Here is a 20513-nt window from a genome sequence, read left to right as displayed (position 1 = left end):
TCCTCATGGGTGTGAATATAGTGTCTTTGTGATAAAACACTATAGAAATAACGATCAACAGTAAATGCACAATTACTTTATAGTCATTAATTATATATTTTACCCATATGATTATATATATCATATTTTTTGAAGTGCTTATTGTATTTATGGTGCTGTTTATTATTTCTATAGGAACTGAGTGACTGAACTTTCACTTTCTCCTACAATTTTACATTGTCCTGTAAAACATTTTTATTTGTGACATTGCTATGGTTCCTTTTAATCTTCTGAAAGTATCAGTGATAGATTGTGTGTCGGATTAAAATGAGCATTGACATCCATCCCGTCCAGAGTCAAATCCCCCATCACACACACACAGAGACACTGAGTCAGGAAGAGCTGCTGCTTTAATAAACTGAGAGACAAAAAAACACTTTTTTTTACAACATCTCACCCTTTTCTTTGAAATAATCACATTGGTTATGTTTATATTCAACAATTTGTAGTTATGGTTTGCAGCATCGGTGAGTGAGCCTTTATTTACCCTGTGTACAATATTGCTTTTATAATTAAACAATAAGGACTTGATTTAAATGTGTCGCCTCTGACAGATGCTGCATCTCATAATAATGAATAAATAAATAATAGTTCACAACCAAACAGTAAATACACACACAGGTGTTTCTACCTGTGGAGCTGGAACATTTGTAAGTTAGAGAAATAGAGAAATAAAAATAATTAAATAATTTTCCAGGTTGGAGAAACTGGGCCACAGGGACACACACACATCAGCCTGCAGCATTGGATATGAAAGCCTGCCCCCATGAAGTGGCCTTTAATATTGTGAAATAGGGCGTTTTGCAACATTTTTCTTGATTTTTTAAAAGAATAATTGATGATTCTTGATGGAAAACAAAAACCCAGCCACATTAAGAGAACTGATATCTATGAGTGAGTTAAATTTGGTGCAGCTTGATTGAATCTCAGGATGGTGCTGGGCCTTTGTGATGGTATCGAGTTGCGTCTGTGTGCAGCCACAAGAGGTCTCAAGATCACAGAGTTAAAAATGGAGCCTTATGAATATAAAGCAGAAATATGAGGTGAGTAATAACTCCACACTCCGGAATAAACATGTGCCAGAATGGCTGAATCTGACAGAACACAGTTAGAAACAGAGAAGATGATAAACAACAGCTCTTTCGTATGAACTGACAGTAACTGTAAAGGCTGTAAATGTGTGTGTATGGTGTGAATTACATGAACCACAGGATCCAGGCAGCTCTCCTCCCAGTTATTGCTCAACACATTAAGACACCGGCAGACTTACAAAAGATCCCATAAAAGGAAATTGCAACATGTGCTGAGGTTTTCACAGAAGGGGAAGTCAAAGCTGCGTAGGGTACGACTGAACATAGATTTCAGTTGTTTTTAAAAAAAAAAGATGGTTTTACTGGATATTCATGTGACCTGAAGAGGCTGCTGCCTTTATGGACGGATATAACATCAGGCTGGTGAGTTCTCTGTTTTGAACAATAGAAAGTGCTGGGATCATTTTCACTTGTAATCAGAATCCCTGTCATCACTGTTACTGTTAGTTCAACATCATATTATATCTATATTGTCATTTCAGACAAGCTTTTACTAAGCAAAGCATATGTTCACCAAACACCAGATCTGTGTTGTCTTCTCCTTTTTCTTGACCCCGAACCCAACTTGACTTTTTGAAATCCAGAATCCCGGCATTTGGGAGAAAGATGAAGGGGGTGGAATGGAACGAGGACAAATCATAACATTACAGTAACAATATTAATGATTTATTCAACCACATTGTTTTTCTCACTTTTTCCAAATCAAAACAAATCAAAACAAAATTAAAAATGAGTAATCGTCACCATCAAGCATTTGCAAATATATGCATCATAAAATTGCTCCATATTAAGATGAGATAAGATAAGATAAGATAAGATAAGATAAGATAAGATAAGATAAGATAAGATACGATTAATCCATTATTAGTCCCACAACAGGGAGATTTGCAATGTTACAGCAGGGACAGTGAGTAAAATAATATAATAATAAGTAAACGTTTAATAAACACAAGGAAATATGAAAAATAATATATACAGAAGCAATAATGTACCGGTAAAAACAATATATACAGTATATATAAGATATATATGGTGGTATAGCACAGATATAAATGAGCATTGCACAGTTGAAGTTCAATCTATCTACTAAATCCACAAATGTCTGTCTGTCTGTTTGTGGAACACATATCTTGTGAATCGTTCATCCTGGAAATTGTATTTATTTTTATGAAAAACATTGACTCTAAAATCGGTGCAAAAAAAAGAAAAAAAAACTCAGAATCTGGTTGATCATGGATGCACAATCGGCTTTATTGCAAACAAACCAGGTAGGATGAGCACAAAGTTTTCTAACTTCACTCTGCACCATAGAAAAACAGCCCATTCCGAACAGGCAGGTTTTGGAATTTCAAACCACAGTGAGAATAATCTCCATTCAATTATTTCAACTCTGGTTTGGGAGGAGTGGCGCTAACTTTAATCTCTCCGGTTTAACCTGTCAACCCCCGTAGTTAATTTGTCTTTAATCTGATTATTCAGTCACAGTTTTTGTGCATTGGTTCATTAAAGGCCAAATGTTTTACGGTTGGCGCAGGTAAAACGAACATTTCTACCATGATGTGGTAAAAAACACTGACCAATCAGCACTTATACTTCGGACATGAACTGAGACAATTGTTTGAAAAAGTGACAGCAGTAATACAAAGAGGTCTTTGGTTGTCAGGGTTTGCCGGCTGTGTTTGTCTTTTATAATGGTGAACATTTTAAATGTGTTCTCCACTGGGGTTTCATGGTCACCATTAGAGTTTATAGATTCAGTTATTGAAAAAAATTATAATTTACAGACTAATTGATTGCTTTAAATGATTAAATTTAAACATCCTCAACTTATTTATCGGTATCAACTTTCACAAGCTCACACTCATGAGGCAAACAACTGCAGACTTCACACTGAAAGCTCACAACACATATTGATAATCTTCCAATCACTGGTATAATCACCCCGAAATTCAACCACAGAAAACTTTCCCTCGTCTGCAGGGGAAAAATATAACAGTGTGGTCGAAACTTTTTTTCCACATGAGACCGAAAAACCAGCTTCTTGGATATGGCTGCTCAAACTGTCACATTGTGGATTTCGGCGGAGTTCACGTTTTCTGCAGCGCTGTTGGAAAAAAGTGACATTCATATCAGGATTGTGGTTTATTTATAAGAAACCTTTCTGTCTCCAAGGGAATTCCTCTGCGCTGTGGGGAAGCCCAGGTGTGTGCTAACACCTCTGCATGACTACAACACTTTTACAGTGATTTTGAGAGAATTACTCTCAGATCAGCTTGTGATTGTGATGGAAACACAGACTTTCTCTGGTGACTATTTAGGTTCCCTTGGTCCATTATTGCAGATTGTAAACTAGAGCCTGACTGATTCGTCCTTTGACTGAGAACATCGTCCGATATCAGCCTTTCAGATGGTATTAGAATTAAAGTTTGTCAATATGAAAACTTCTATTTAAATGAAAAGACAATGTAGAAAAGATATTTTACTCAAAAAGGTTTATGTTCTTTATTGAAATTCTAGAATTTTGGTTGGGTTTTCTTTTTGTTTATAGTTACTTATAATGAGGTTTATGGTTAAACTGTTAAATATTAAGTCTCAATTATTGTCATAAGGTTTTGATAATGACATCTTAGGAATCATTGCCAATATTTTCTATGTATATATACATATTGTAAGATGCCGCAGTACAGGAGTGTTTGGACAAACTATCCAATTCAATGGTTAGAGTCTTTAGCCTGATAGAATATTATTCTGTTAAAGTTTCTAAGACTGATGAAGCTGGTGGCGAAGAGACGCACCAGCTTCTTTTGACTTTGTGGATCTCTTGTTGGACTTTTTCTGTTTATGGACTTTGGACTTATTTTCCTCATTGTATTTGGTTTTTGGATTCTTGAAAGACTCTTTTTGTGTGGTTTTTATGGACTCTCGTGTTTGGATGAGTGTTGTATTCATTATCTCACGTAACCTTCCATGTGTGTGCCTGACTCTGTGAAGTTGTTTTCTCTCATTTTGTCCCATTTCCTGCTTTTATTTTGAAGCCAATTTCCTTGTGTCTCTTACATATTTCCTTTCTTTTGTCCTGTTTTCCGCCCTCGTGATCGTCTTCACCTGTCCTCATGTGTCTCACCTGATCATCACCTTTTCTTATCTTATAGTTTCCTGCTAAACAAATCAGACTAATGATGATTTTTTTAAATAGGTAAATAATCACACATTTTCTTTTTAATCTTATTTTATTTTATATTGTTCAGGCTGAAACACTGTGAAAAATGTTCTGTGTGTGTAAAAGAACCTGCAGTGGAGGTTTAGTCTCTAAGTTTTGCTCTGTACTTACGTTAAGTTTCAGGTTATTGCCATTAAGGTTAACTTATGTTATTCTATGTTATGTTGAGTGCTTATTTTCTACTTATGGTAAGATTGTTGGTGAATGGTTTTGTTGATGGTGTGTTGAAATGCAGAGGAAGGTGAACAGAGGAGTTGAGAGGTGGAATGTAAACGTGCTGTTCCTCCTCTCTGTGTGTGTGTGTGTGTCCGTCCTGTGGAGGTGGGACAGAGCGATTGAGTCACCGGCTGAGCTTGTGGTGGAGCCTCCCCTCTGCACACTTGGATCTGCAGAGCTGTGTACACTCACTCATCCTTCCTCCGTCTGCTCGGTGCCTGTGATTCCTCTGAGGTGAGTCATCAATTTTAAGATATGACTCCTGTTTGCTGCCTGATTTCTTACTTTTCTTATATTAACTCTAATATTAAATCATTTGTCCCTGATCAGCCACCTTTCTACTTACCTTGCTAGAAAAGCCTGTTTGAATGTCTAACCACAAAGGGGTCCGTAGATCAGAGCTTCCCAAACTGCTTGAGGAGGCTTGAGGAACCCTAAAGACTGAGCAAGTCCTCTGAAAGCCCAAAACCAGACTCGTACTTTAGTAGAAGTTTAACACACCACTGAAGTGAAGGCATTTAAACATGAGCGTTGTTTTGTCATCACAACTAATGAATTATTATTATAAATAATTGTGATCTCAGAATGACCATGATTACCATTTCGAATGTGAAATGATATTTTAATATCAGAAATCACACTTTTCTGAACAATTATTTAAATATATATTATGATTTTTTTTGCTGTTGTTACCCGGAACAAATACTACATGTTTTGATGAATTTGCCAAATATGTTTTTTTTATAGCCCAGTACGAGACCCACCTAAAATAGCTACCATTTCCATTGGGCACTTTGGAAAACACTGGTAGACATAATTAACATATAAACATTGATAAGATTTGTTTTTCCTATTTTTCCGATATAATGCACTACGTTTTTTTTCACTTTTATGAGCAAGTTGTGTTTGACTGTCAAAGCTGTGCACGTGGTTTCTCTTTATTCAAATTGCCACCACAGCAGAAAGACACTTAAAGCGACATAATGTAAGATTATCATTTATAGTCAGGCTCCCCCTACAGGTGGGATGCATAAATCACTGTCGTAAATATGCGTTGCAGCATGAGCCTCCTGGTGCCAAATTTGAGAAGCTGATGGAGAAGTAGCTTGCAACCTCAGAAGCCAAAGAACCTTGTCGACTCTTGAAAAAAAAAAGAACTTTTTCTTTTTTCAAGTGAATGCAATACGCTTCCGTAGTAAAGTCCTCAGAGTGTAAGACAACACTCGTGCTGCGCTGTAGGAGGGGTTTCTCCCTTTGTTTTCCTGTTGAAAGAGTTAAATGAGTCTTTGAGAGGAGTTCAGCATCTCCTCCGTCAACCCTCATACAGAAGATTGATATTTGGATATTTCCAACATCTGCAGCTTCCTCATGGCCTCACTTAAGGGCTGATATATTTCATCTTTATCAGAATATTCCCACGTTGTTTTTCCTCCAGTTTTTCCTGCTGTAAGTCTCCGGAGGCTGCTGATACTGCATCTTTAATTTCATAGATATTTTCCCAGAGAGAGTTAAAAATAAAGTGGTTTAGTTGTAGAACATGATAATCAGATGTGTGTTCTTCTAATGGCCAGTTTTCCTGTCTGCAATACAAAATAGTCCTGAGCAGATATTTAAACGTGTATTAAGATATCTGTCATGCAAAATATTCTTTTCTCAGTAAGTCCTTATTTGCAAATCATGTGCTCTAAGACAAACAAAGCTTTCCTGGATGTGACCTGCACTCTCTCAAACACAGTGTGACAGTCAGCTAAACAACTCTATGCAGCTTGTTACTTATTGAGGACGTGAACTAAAGACTAGTGTTTCAATTCTCCATCTTAACCCGGGGTCACATCCTCTTGGCCAAAACTTCTGCTTCGCTCAGCTCTTCTCCTCCATCGCTCTAGGAACATGAGAGTATCACATGAGTCCCGTTTCCCAAAATCATCCTAGAGCTGAGATGACATTTGTCTCATGTTTGTCTCCTTAGATCATATCAGGGCTTAAGAGAAGGTCGTCACCCTACTGCTCCACTCTGTTGAGTTTAAATCAGCCCCAAAACCAAATTCACTTGACACCATCCCTCCATTCATTATCTATACCGCTAATCCTCTGAGGGTCACGGGGGGAGCGGCAGCCAATCACAGTTGATATTGGGCGAGAGGCCAGTAACACCCTGGACAGGTCGCAAGCATGTCGCAGGGCCGACAAACATCCATTAACTTTAACATTAACATCTACTTCAATTTAGAGTCTCCAATTAAACTAACACCAATCTGCATGTCTTTGTAATGTGAGAGGAACCTGAGGGACCCGGAGAAAACCCACACATAAATGGGGAGAACATGCAATCGACAAAAGAGAAGCAGCAACAACTCTGGTCGATGGGTGATGTAGTAGGTTTTTAAAGCAAAAGTGCCAAATATACTCTGATTGCAAATTGTTTGCATTATGTGAGATACTAAGTAGAATATCTTTGGTTTTGAACGTGTGGCTGGATAAAAAAGCTCAGATTAAATATTAACTTTTCATTCAGACCATCCACTAAACCTAAGCACAGTAGAATTAAATTACATTGCATCCAGCTCATGAATGTAATTTGGAACGTTACGGTTTCCTAATTAGGTGTCAATGGTAAAATATTCAAAGTAGATGAAAGAATAAATAGATAAATATAGTACAAAAATAATCTGATGATGCCACTTTTCAATTTTTATATTCAAGAAAATAGACAGCAGCTATATCAACATTGAAAACGAAGACACTTTTCCAATTTCATTTTTGTTTTGGTCTGTTAAAACAAGTATTTTGAAGTTGCACTGAATGGCCATTTTGTTGACAGAATATAGACATAGATTAGTTAATAATGTAAATAGTCAAATAATGAAAAATAATGCAGCAGCACTTTTCCAGTTCCTTGTATAAATGCACAGGTTCATTGTGTCGTCTTGTGTTTGTTGTTCAGTCGCACAGTATCAGCTGAGGCACATTTTGCTGCGGCTGCCTCACGTTTGTTTCGCCAATGTATCATGATGATTATCTGCATGTTGGTGATGACTCATACTTTCACACTTTTAATACTCAAACCAGGAAATTCACTGTAAGACTGTCCACAGTAACTGTAAAATATTCTTTATTCATGTACTTTATTCCTAAGATTGCTAACATAGCACTGAATTAATAAGAAAACAAAATTTACTTCATGTTGTTTATCCTCCAGTGACGCATTCTGGAGACCTTGAACCTCTGATCACTCTCTTGTCTGTGGTGCAACCGCTGTCCCACAAACAGATGGACAAAGTTTGCACGACTGAGCAGATTTGTAGGACAACACATCCGAGCTGAATGCAAACACAAACCCAGGGACGCGTGTTCCTCTCTGTTAGTTCGCGGCAGTGAAATCAAACATTGCACAAATTTTGTTCAGTAAACGAGGCCCACTTCCCAACAGTGTTTGTGTGGTTTCTGCAAAGCACGAATATTTTACAACACTCCACTTCCCCCCCCCCCTGTACAGGAGAAGCACATGGTGATGATATTTCCACCAGCCTCTCCCTCCTTCCCCCATCTGTTATCACCAGTCAAAGGAAACTTCTATCAGCGTCCTCTTATTGTTTGGAGCCTGAAAGGGATCCAGCAGCAGTCTGTTCCAAATCCGACTGAAAATAGATGAGTCACTTCCCAGAGGCCTGCTCGTCTGAAGACGACATTTATAGGCCAAACACATTCACACATTCTGCAGTTTGGTGAAGACTGTTGGGCCTTGGTGGAGATACAGTATGTGACGTTATGGTTCAAAATCAATCAATATTGAAAGTTTTGAATGACCAAATTCACAGATTAACACCTGATTTACCAAGTGTGTGGTAGATGGGATGACCGATATTTTAGATATGTTACGCACATAGAGAGATTCCTTGAAATTTAGTAAGATAGCAGAAGTAAGCTGCAACTGCATTTGTGTGCCGAAGGATCAGGGCGAGAATTGTTTTGAGGATTACTTTTGCGTTACCCTACATTGTGCACCTATAATGAAATGATGATGCTGCATTAATTGGAAACTACTGTGGGAGAAGACAAAACATATCGCGAAGGAACAGTAAAAGTAATCCTCAAAGACATTCTTGTCATTGCCCTCTGTAGATTTCCAGCTGCAATTAGAATCATTTTGTAATGTAGAAATAGCAGTTTCGGTTTAAAAAGCAGACATGTGAAAAGGCAGGAGTGTAGCAACACTGCAGTCAGGGAGTGGGTTAACAGTAACATGTGGGAGAAAAGATAAGGTGTAAAGATAAGGAGCTCTGATATGAAATAATAAAATTGACGCATGGTAACCACCAGTGTTATTTAGTCAATTTACGATATGTCAGTCTGTGGTAATGATCAAATTGAAAGCAAACACAAATTGAAAGTCATCAAACCCATAAACTAAAGTGATATAAAAACCTTTACTCAACCTGCTGCACCGGTAACCACCAACACCTCGATGTCTCCAGCAGCAAGAACATTTACACTGCTTTTCTTTCCCCCGTGTGACTGAGTCACTTCCGTTCACCTCGGCCTCCCACGTGTTCTCCCACGTATCTGCTCTGCTGAACCGGCCTCGCTCTTCCCACGCTCCTTCCCGCCCGGACTTGTCCCAGAGCAAAACTATGCTGCCTCATCTCTCCTGAAATTCTGGTTCGCTAAAAATCAGACTGAGCAGTTGAAATCTGTTGTAAAATAATAGTAATGTGAATGACAATATATCTCTAATCATCCTCCTGCCCTTAAAGCTAAGTTTTAAATGTAACTTTAATCCATACATTAACATCAATTTTCTGTTTTTCAATCAAAACGGATATTATCATGGACTCTATGGTTAAATATGACAAGCAATTCTAAAACATCCCCTTGGCCTCTAAGAGATTATGGCATTTTAATCAAACTGGAGTTGTAAAAGAAAATAAATCAACAACTGAACTTAATAGCAGATGTGATTTTAGCACGATTTCAAAAGTTAGACCAAAAATCCCTCTGTTTACAAGAGATTTTATTATTGTTCTGTAAGAGCAGATGAGGGATGTGGATGTTTATCCTTAGTTGCCATTGATCATTTAATCATAAATCATCTTAGTGCTCACTCTGATGGTGGAATTTGTTTTCTGCACCATCCAGTATAGACGAGCACTTATCTCATTAACAGCAATCCAAATGTTATACACTGTATAAAAAGTATATTTTACTGGTTAACACTGAAATATCTCCTGCACTGAACCACAGAGTTTTTGATAATTCCAGAAATTTGCAACTAATCATATCAGCATCCTGAAGCTTAAAAGCAAATTGACCTGGACCCAAGGAAGTGCATTGTTGAATTTGGACACGTGATTCGATCACTATCACAAAAATTTGAGTTCTGCAGACTTCACTTGCTGAGGCTAAATTACTGCAGGTCACTTTTACAGTTTCATACAGAATTCTGCAACCAGCATCACCACAGACCAAGCAAACAGCCCAACCAGGCGGATTTAAAACAGTACTGTCACGTCTCAGAAAATAGAGATCGCAAATGTGTGAACAGCAAAATCTCACAAACTGCAGCACCTAGCTCTCACATGCAGCCAGACAAACCGCCAGCGCTCAACTTATCTACACAGCACTGTTTCCATCTCTGTCTTCTCGGCAGTGGCTCTTCCTGTGGTGAGAGGTGCAGGTTCTGAGGTTAAGATCGTTTTCTCCTTGTAGCACTGTTTCCATCTCTGTCTCCTCGGCAGCGGCTCTTCCTGTGGTGAGAGGTGCAGGTTCTGAGGTTAAGATCGTTTTCTCCTTGTCTATCTGTTTTCTCATTTTGTTGCTACTGTTAACAAACGGCACAGGGAAGAGTTTGACTGCTATGAGCTGCCTCAGGCAAAGATAGAGATGAATTCTATATGGGTTGTGCATGATTCTATGAACATTTCCCCAACATTTATATCAATACACTTCAGTATGTATCACTCAATTTGAAAAGAAAAGCACCTGAGCGGTGATGCATACCCTGTACATGCTGTGTATACCCCATGATTTTTCAGGGGCCATAAAGGGTCCACTTGTTTACTTGGGTACTACAGATTTAAGTTGGGGACAGTGCCCCCTGCCACCCCAAACAGGCAATGATCATTTTTTAAAATTGTAATATTGCTATTTCATAGTAACTTTATCAAGCAGTCATTTATGCCATATGTACCATTATGATGAAAACTAGATTGCTTAGATATACAATAAGCTTACTCACGTATTGGCTATAACACTATCTTTAAGGCTGTCATTGCTGCTCCCTTCATCTCTGTCAGACTTTGTCTTTTGTAGAAATACTTTAAACATCATTACACATGTTATTATTTTGTTGATATGCTCTGCCACATGTAGCATTGATTGTACTTCTGTCCGTCCTGGGAGAAGGATCCTCACATGTGGCACTCTCTGAGCTTTTTTTTACCTGTTAAATGTTTTTTTGCGTAGTTTTTCCTCACTTCCTGAGGGTTAAGAACAGAGGATGCTGCACCCTTGTGATTTGTGAATATGGGCTCTACAACTAAGATTTGATTTATTGACTGACAGAGTGTTTGCTCTCACCGAAATTGAATGCATTACTATTCTACGTGATTTCATTTTCTGACTTCATAGTGACATCATGATGACGTTAATCACACCAAATGATCATGAATCTTTTTTCACTGTATACAAGCCTATATGTCATGCTGAAACATTAAAGATCTCTGACTCAGTGTTTTTAAGCTTCCTTAAAAATACACATCTCATGAAACACCTGTGGTACGATGCCTACTAACTTGTAACTGCCCGCAATATCTTCAACCACATACTGCCAGCAATGTGTCAGCATGTGGTTGAAGATGTGGTTAGATAAGATCAGTCGTTATCTGCACACTTTCCTGTTTAAATTTGGTCTCTCACCAAGGTCACAGCTGCTGCCTTTGCAACCAATTTAAGAGTCAATCAGATACTATGGAACATGAAAATACTCATTACTAGTATAACAAACATTTTCAGTAGTCTCCAAAACAATCGGTAAAAGAAGAAGCATCCTCATTCTAGTAGTTTCCGTTTTTCTTTTAATAACTTTCAAAGCTCATCATGAAATGTAATGGGTTTTATTTCTGTAGCACTTTAAATTAAAATTTCTTTGGCTATGTTTTCTTAACAGGGTGATTCACTTTTTTTCACCAGATTTATGCCACATCCTGTCAACAACAATGTTCTCCGATCATATTGCCATTTTATGGTAGAGGGTATAAGAAAAGTTTAATGTCTCATACATGTCTCTGTCACTTCAGAGGATTTCAAGTTGACCTACAGTCATTCCCTAGAGACATATTTAATATGTTGTGGTTAACAGTTTTCTATACTTTTCCCAATGATTAAGACAAGTTCTCATAGTGTGACTGAGTAAAAAGATTTCCATATTATGAGTCATACCTTGGCCACACGCACACACACACAAAACCCGACTGACTTAGTACAACACATGTAGTCGTTGTACAAGTTTGAGCAAAAAATGGAAACATGTCTGCAGAGTTCATTCATAAACTTACAGGCAGCTCTGAGTAGGAATGTTCACTTGGAGATGACCAGAGTTCAGGAATGCTGGGCTTCTTTCCAGCGCCGAAGCAACACGTCACATTCTGTTGGAGGTTTCTCAAGAAATTACTCTTTAAAAATACCACAACGGTTGTGATCTACTTCTGTGTCTTAGAGGGAGAAGAAGGTTGGGAGACAGAGGAGAAACCGTTTTAGAAAGAGAAGGTAGGATGAAGGGAAAACTGATCATTTTGCTGATCATTGCTGTGTTTGTAAAACTGTTGTCAGTCTGTTGGATTTTCAGGATTTTCTCCCTGTCTTGTAGCACATGTTAATTTCTTACATTTGCTTATGTGTGTGTTTTTCAGCCATGAGGCAGACTCCAACACTCAGAAGCCTTCTCTTTTTCTTTGGGCTGTATGGGATCTGTTCAGGACTTCTACAAGGTGAGTTTCACACACACACACACACACACACACACACACACACACACACACACAAACATATCGTAAATATTTTAGTGAATTCGTATGTTTTTCGTAATCCATTTTATATTTCTTGTTTTTGGCTTTTATGTCTAACTTAGTCCGTAGGGCTGTACAAAAGGATTTTATCGCCATCTTGTGACCTTTGAGGCAACTGCATGTGTAACGTGTCATCACAGCTCTAGCTCTAAACTATTAAATATGTTATGGTGTATTTTAGTCCACTGCTTTCCCTTGTATAATGACAATACAGGGTTTCCATTCTATTCTATTATATTGGTAGTAGATGAGCTGGGCTTCAACCAGCCAACAACATTACAGGATTCTGTAATTTGGCTCAAAGCAGCTCAGTATAACATTATCAGCTGAGCTTTATATGTTGAAGTGCGGCTGGACAAGAATAAATGAAACAACCAAGACTAATTCTACTTTAATGACATTTTCTTTTGGCATAAATGTTTTAAACATTGGTACACCTCTTTATCTATCCTCTTTATTCATATTAGACACAGTCTTTTCTCATGAATGTTTTGAATATTGTCATTTTGTTGATGTGCATCTGTCAGTCACTCCATTCAAGAGTTGAGGACAGAATATGTTGTACCTTATACAGCCCTGTTAGGAAAACTGTAAAACATTGATTTGAATATCTTTAAAAAACTCCTTCACAGCTCCATTACCATTAATGTTAGTGGTAACACTGGGCCGCTCCAGATGTGAAGGCAGTGCCGACCACAGGCTCTGCACCAATGGGAAACCAGAATCCGTAAAATTATTGCATCACAAACTGACCAGTCATTTTAGTTCCAGCTGAATCAGAGAAAGGAAAACTGTGATGAGAGCATCATGGAAAAATACTGGAAGTCAGGCTCAATGTCCTCTGGGCAGCTTTAAACCTCAGAGCTATAAGTGAATGCTGAAAACAAAAACACCCAATGAGAAACAAATGTTTTAAACTTTCCTCTAAAAACACTTTTTGTAATTGAATATATAATTAAGGCAGCCAGGCCTTGTCTGACAAACGTGTTCTAGCTAGAAAAGGTTTGCTGTAAGCTCTATCTATTGAGTGGCTGAATTAATGACAAATCCATCCTCCATATAGATGCAGACAACTGTACCAACTACAGACTCCAGTTTGAGAATGTTTTCTCTGTTCCCGGGGAAATGGCGATGCTGAACAGCACCTTGGTGTCTCCGGACGTCTTCGACTTCAACACCGTCCCTTACAACATCACCTGGTTAGACTCCAAGACGGGTGAAGAAATAAGCAACCAGACGGGTCGAGTCCTGGTGCGAGGGGAGACTCTGTGGCTTCTGAAAGTAACGCTGGACGACAGCGGGGAATATGTGACCATACTGAGGTACAGAGCAGGGATAGAAAAATCAAAACAAGTTGAAGGAAGTCTGTCTATATTGTGAAAATTCCTGTTAAATTATTTCAAACATGGGAAAAACCAATATTCAAGCTGTTCCTGATGAATTACAGTTAAACTCTACAAAGGAACATTTGAGGTAATTCCACAGTCCAGCAGAGGGCAGTATCAGCTTGACCTGTTGCAGTAGCTGTTGACCAATCAGAAGGATCGGATACTAAATAAACATGGTGAAAGACACCAACAGCTTCCATCATCTTTTTAAAGAGCAGTTAATGAGCCTCAACACAGATATAGATGGACTCTGGGTTTTAGATTTTTAGGGCTGAGCCATTTATACCTTTCAGGAGGTTTGACAGTTGGTTTTAGTTATTCTTATCCTACAAAAGCTCATGATTCAGCTGCTCAATGCAAAATTAAAAGTAAAAAGAGAGAAAGTATTTCATTTTCTGCTTCATTTTCCGACAGAACTCCTTCTCGGTGCTACAGACAGGCCACCAAGCTGGTTGTTGACCTTCCGTTTCCTGGAGAATGTGGGAGGCCTCACAAAAGTCCTCAAATACTCACAAAAGGCATCAATGACAAACTGTCCTGTCCCCTGAAGAACTACATCTATAAACTGGACAGCTACAGTGTCAGCTCCTCCCTCACTTGGCACAGAGTGAGTTTTCTCCATCGCTTCATCTATTCAGACAATTGATCATACGTAATCACGGGACATGTTGGTTTAATTGTTTGAGCTACCTTGATAAAATTTTGGATGATTTCATTTTTTAGTTCTCTGTTTGTTTGAAACATCCTTTAACTTTCTGTAGGTGGCGCCCTTTTCTGCGAGTATTAGGCCGTTTAAAGGGGAAAGAAATCATAGGTTTAAAAAAAAAAGTCATGATGGTATAAGAGTTACGTTGCAATATTATAAGAAAACAATCATAAATTCTCAAGAATAATATGTATCATTACGGGAATAAAAGTTAAACATTTCTGAGAATAATGAAAAAAGTAATATATTAGGAGAATAAAGTCGTAATTTTACGAGATGAAAGTTATACATTTATGAGAGTTAAGGTGTAATTCATCATGAAAAAACTCATGATATCAGTACAATAAAATCATTATTTCTTAATATTAGAAAAATAAAAAATAAAGACAAAATAATCATCATATTAAGAGGATAAAGTCTTAATTTAACAAGAAAAAAAGTCACAATATTTCGAGAATATATTTAAAAATCTCAGAACCTTTTTTTTCTTTACACGGCCTTAATACTCTGTAATGCTTTACCTTGTCTGTTCACCTTGTTGTCAATCACCACTCATCTTATAACTAGTTGTTCTTCCTTTGTCGATTTCAAAGAAATAAAATGGACATTTATTTACATGAAGTTGTGGATTATTACAGTAGTGCATCATGAACGATGTTGAAAATAGAGAAAATCCTAACTTATATTTCTTTTCTTCTTCTAGGGTTGTGAGCCCATACTGAATGAAATGGACAAATATATCTACCTGTCCAGGACCATGCTGCTGATCAACAATGTGGATGCTAAAAACAACCACAACTACACCTGCACTTTGAACTTCACCCTCGGAGGCATCACAGGATCCGTGTCGGAGACGATTAATGCGTGGGTCAGAGGTGAGAAAAGCTAGTTTACAAGAGAGGAACTTGAAAGCCTGAAATGTAGAAAACATTTGACCAGTTTAATTGTTAATTTCTTGTTGTATGCCAAAAATCTATATCATGATATTTACCTTCGCCGAAGAGGTTATGTGTTTTCTGCGTTAGTTGACAGGATTATAAAAAAACTGCTGGATGGATTATTATGAAACTTCCTTTTAAATTTTGGTGCGGATCTGGATCAGGGGGGTGGATCTAGGATCTGGGAAAATTTTGTTTTCCATGATGAGAAGCACTCAGCCTCTTTCACAGTCTTTAATATTATCTGTGTTTTCAGAGGAGCACTCAATGGTTCCACAAGTGCATGAACCAACCAATGGAACAATCAGTGCACAGATAGGTGAGTCCCATAAGAGTAAAGTGCACAACGCTACAGTGATCTACTGTGAACTTAACATATATAAACCATAAACCATTAATGATTACAGAGTTCTGAAACCCTGTTTCACAAAAGTATAAGGGCTCATTAGGCATAAGACAAAAAATAGACAAGGGAGATTTTTTTCTTTTTTTGCTTCAAGGATAAATTTGAAATTTCTAGATTTTTTTTTTGTTGCATTCTGAGATTATTGACAATGAAATTTTGAAACTGACCGTAAAGTACTATTTTGTGTCTTTAACTGAAATCTCGAGATTGAACATTGAATCTCGACATTTGGACTGCAAAATATAAAACAAAAACAAAATTCTTCTCTTTTGTTTTTTGTTTCTTATATCAGGCCCAAAACATTCTGCCATAAAAACTTTGTAGATTGTGAAAATTCATCTTTTCTTTCTGGCACCTGAAACACACATTTACACAAACAGCACAATTTTCAGACATCCTGCTAGTGTCTGGAACTAAGTTACATTTTCTGTCAATTGGAAAATAATGGAAAACTAAAATCTATTTGATAAATAACTGATGTTATTGTTTTTGTATGTGTTTAGGAAGTAGTTTCAGCCAGTTGTGCAGTGTCTTTGTGCCGGGTGTTGGGTTGCCCTTCGTTGATGTCTTTTGGTGTACCAAATCTGAGATAATTCACAGCATCGACCCTGCCGACCGTGTCTACACAACAAACCAACCGTCAGTCCTTTTGCCTTTTCTTATTTAACTTCTGTGATCGGCTGCTTCTGGGGTTAAAGCTTAATGTGAAATAAACTTTCATCTTTCTGTTCCAACCAGTTTGAGGTACCAAGATGGTCCCATCAAAGGTGTGTGGTTGGAGGTTCTGCTGACGTTTTCTGAGCTGACGAAGGAAGATTTCAACATCAGCTTCACTTGTCAAGCGCAGAGTGGCCGTGGACATCCTCAAGCATATTTTACTCTGGTACCAGCAGGTAGAAAACACAGAATACCCCCCCTTCAAAAATAAAAAAAAAAGAAATTCCCTCAAGGCAGACTAGAGATATCACAACCAAAAGGGGAAAACATGTTTTTTTATGGCCAACATGACCTTGACCTTTGACCCTTGACCTTTGATCACGCAAATCGAATCAGTTAATATGTGTGTCTAAGTGAACATTTGTTTAAAATATGAAATCCAGGGGCTCTTAAGAAAACATGTTCACAAGGCAATAAAGGGTTTTGTGAGGGCACAGTGATCTTGACCTTTGACCGTCGACCTCCAATCTAATCAGTTCATCCATGAGTAAAGTGAAACTTTGTACCAAATTTGAAGAAATTCTCTGAAGGCATTCTGTGATGTTTGTCTCTGCAGATCCAAACATCCTGATTCCTATTGGGTCCCTGTTTGGTTGTGTGATGGTTTCCTTCATCATCAGTGTCATCATCTACTACATGTTCAAGGTCGACATCGTGCTGTGCTTCAGGAGAGTGTTTCCAGTCCTCTACACCAATAAAGGTAGTATCTCACAGAAAGCATGTAATCAGTCACATGTAAGCAGAGATAACATCAAAAACACTGTCACAACACTCAAAAACCCACAATGATGCTTTGACCTTGCAACACAACCTCACAATCTGAACCTCTACGTCATACATGACTGCTCAACAGGGCAAGGAAACAAACTAACCACAGGACTGTCGGCACCATTCTCCATTTCAGTGTCACTGGCTGATTTTGCAAATAGATAGATAGATAGATAGATAGATAGATAGATAGATAGATAGATAGATAGATAGGTGGATGGATAGATGTACTTTATTGATCCCAAATTGGGAAATGATTGTGTTACAAAGACTGAAGTAGCTAGTAAAGTCATAGTTAAATAATGAGGTAATGAGAGGAGAAAACACTGGAGCTGATGGAACAGTGTGCAGAATCTAAGGTTGACTCTTCAACCAGCTGAATATGTAATGATGTTGAAGAGAATGATAACGGAACAGAACAGAACCAAACTTCTAGAAATAATACAAATTATAATAGAAAGTATTTCATGGTGCCTTTCTTGCCAACAGTCAATACAAACATGTGAGACACATGAATAGTTAAAAGTGAAACCAATTTTAAAATCAGGTTCAGAGGCTAAGACATCTAACAACATGCGTTTTGGAGTTGCGTTTTGCATTTTAATCGTGCAGTTTGTATAAAATAAATCATGAATTAGTCCCAATCATTTCTTGGCCATAGCACCCAAATCTGACATGATAGATTTACATCATTTACAACTTGCTTATAAGAATAAAGCAGTGTGTGCAGCAGTGTGTGACTTCAGACCACAGAACGAGTCGAGATGTATCCCCATGCTCTTGATAAGCTCTTCTTCTCTCCTGTGTCAGATATGGATGGGAGGCTGTATGACGCCTACGTGGCGTGCCTACAGCCCTGTGCCATCGGATTCAGCGAGGAGGTGGAGACGTTCACCCTCCACACTCTGCCCCGAGTGTTGGAAAAGGCCTGTGGCTACAAACTCTTCATAGCAGGCCGTGACTGTGTCCCCGGGGAGGGTAAGTCACCTGCATGGCAGAGACCACACTGTATCAACTCATAGATGGAGCCCAGGCAAAGTTATATGGGTCTTTTTCTATAATGGAAGTCCAACATTTCTCTCCATCTTGTCGTTTCCTCCCTCCAGCCATAGTGGACTCAGTGGAGGAGAACATACAAGCCAGCCGGCGCCTCCTCCTGCTCTACACCGCCTCCACTTTCAGCAGCAAAAGACACACAAGCAGCACAAGCAGCCCGAGCAGCAACAATAACAACCTCTCTAAGAACAACAACAGCGAAGACAACGGTGAAAGCAAGACCGGTGAGGGAGGCAGCGGGGGCAGAAGTGAAGAAGTCTATCCAGACACGAGGCAGCATTTGGAGTTTCTGTTAGCAATGCACAAAACGCTACTGGAGGGATCGCTCAAGGTGAATAACCAGACGATTGTTGACAGGGGATTAATGTTATACCTACACAAATGTAATTCCTGCATAGAGGAAGGTCTTTAGTGCAACCCAGGTCCAGTGGAGTTCTTCTGTCCCAATGTTACCCAAAAAAATAATTGTTAATGGTTTATATAGGTCACAGTGCATGATTTACTTGTTGAGCCCATCGGCTATTGTCTGATGACGAATTAGCTGCTGGGGGCAACTGCCACTATTCAGGGGCTTCCAGTGTAGACATCAGATATCTGGGTCAAACCTCTGTATATGCACCTGCAAAATCTGTTCTTAAAAATGATGGTTTCATTTGGTTAAACTTTCTTCAGTTCCGTATTAAAACACAGTATCCTGGTTCTAACTTGAGTTGCTGCTTTACAGGTGGTTCTGGTTGAGTTGGAAGAGATTACCTCAGCTCAGCTGGCTCTCTTCCCGGAGTCGGTGCGACACCTGAGGAAAAAGCAGGGTGCAGTGTGTTGGTGGAAGGAGCAAAGGATGAGGCAAAGGAGGAGGACATGTATGACGAGGAGAGAGGATGAGGAGAAGGGTGAACGGGACACACAGCTGTCACCGTCCCTCTCTCCGTCCTCCAGGTTTTGGAAGGAGATCAGGTATTATATGCCAGTGAGGGGCAAGAGGGCGGTCTACCCCGAGAGAACTGCCCTGTTGAACTTATGATGGGCTTACGATATGCTTCAGGAATACTGTGTTGTCACCATAAGCTGTGAGGTGAACAGCGGCACTTTCCTTCAGCTCATGGACCTTTTCAATTTGCACATTTTGGATGGTAAAACTTGTGCGGAGGATTCCAGTCTGGATGATCTTGCAAGACCTGATCTGTTTATATACCATAGCAAGTGGAGACTGAAGAATCACCTGGATAAAGAAGAACGGATCAAACAGAATCATCACGTATAAAAGTCAAATGTACATATGTAAAAAAAAGAAGTAAACTGTGAATTTTTCATTAATTGTTGTTTATTTGTTTTCATGCATCAAGGCACAACACAAAGTTCTCGTTAAAAATGCAAAGAAAAATAAAAAATACTGTATGCAGACATGGTTCATTGCAATAATTATTTTTATTTAATGATGAACATTTTCAGGTATTGTTATGAAACACTAATCTGGATATTTTTCTGTTCCTTTCTTTTGCATCGCAAGATTTTGCAACATTTTCATTGACTTCTCTGCTTTTTTAAATTATACTGAAGGAGGTTTTTCTAAAATCTGTTTTCATGAAGAAGTACCTGTACAAGTCGTATCTTACCAGTCAAATTGGGCTACATGTAGGAAATAGAGTCACTTTCATAACATGAGGTGATTGAGGTCTGGTGCCCTACATTTGAAAGCTCCTCTGAGCTGGGGGTGAATCATTATGTGCAGAATGAGTTGTACATTTGTCAGTTCGATTCGAAATTTTATGCAGGGGTTAGTGGAACAGTATTCAAATCTGTGAAGACAGGAGGAGGGGAAACCACGCAGCTACTCAGAATCTCAATGCAACTTGACAAGCAGCCGTCTTCCCCAGCTCTCAACCTGGTCAATTGAAATTATCATCA

At 38.6% G+C, this 20513-nt stretch overlaps 1 protein-coding gene across 3 annotated transcripts; it reads left to right on the top strand.

The window, feature by feature from the left end:
• Positions 1 to 1360: 1360 nt before the first annotated feature.
• Positions 1361 to 20013, top strand: LOC117754606 (interleukin-1 receptor type 1-like). Of its 3 annotated transcripts, XM_034573606.1 has the most exons (13): positions 1361 to 1493; positions 4672 to 4800; positions 12474 to 12551; positions 13693 to 13951; positions 14432 to 14624; positions 15427 to 15598; positions 15918 to 15980; positions 16571 to 16706; positions 16806 to 16960; positions 17341 to 17484; positions 18363 to 18530; positions 18659 to 18939; positions 19333 to 20013. In XM_034573606.1, exons 3-13 carry the CDS (start codon positions 12476 to 12478, stop codon positions 19627 to 19629), a joined length of 1944 nt encoding a protein of 647 aa, XP_034429497.1. In that variant the 5' UTR covers positions 1361 to 1493; positions 4672 to 4800; positions 12474 to 12475; the 3' UTR covers positions 19630 to 20013. The 3 variants fall into 3 exon arrangements, with proteins under 3 accessions (XP_034429497.1, XP_034429498.1, XP_034429496.1); XM_034573607.1 differs by lacking the exon at positions 1361 to 1493 and having other exon boundaries at positions 4598 to 4800; XM_034573605.1 differs by lacking the exons at positions 1361 to 1493; positions 4672 to 4800 and adding an exon at positions 12248 to 12330.
• Positions 20014 to 20513: the final 500 nt, after the last annotated feature.

Source organism: Hippoglossus hippoglossus, chromosome 21 (genome assembly GCF_009819705.1).
Source record: "Hippoglossus hippoglossus isolate fHipHip1 chromosome 21, fHipHip1.pri, whole genome shotgun sequence".
NCBI classification, from domain to species: domain Eukaryota; kingdom Metazoa; phylum Chordata; class Actinopteri; order Pleuronectiformes; family Pleuronectidae; genus Hippoglossus; species Hippoglossus hippoglossus.
The sequence above is the reverse complement of the archived record's forward strand: the minus strand, read 5'-3'. Positions and strand labels throughout refer to the sequence as shown.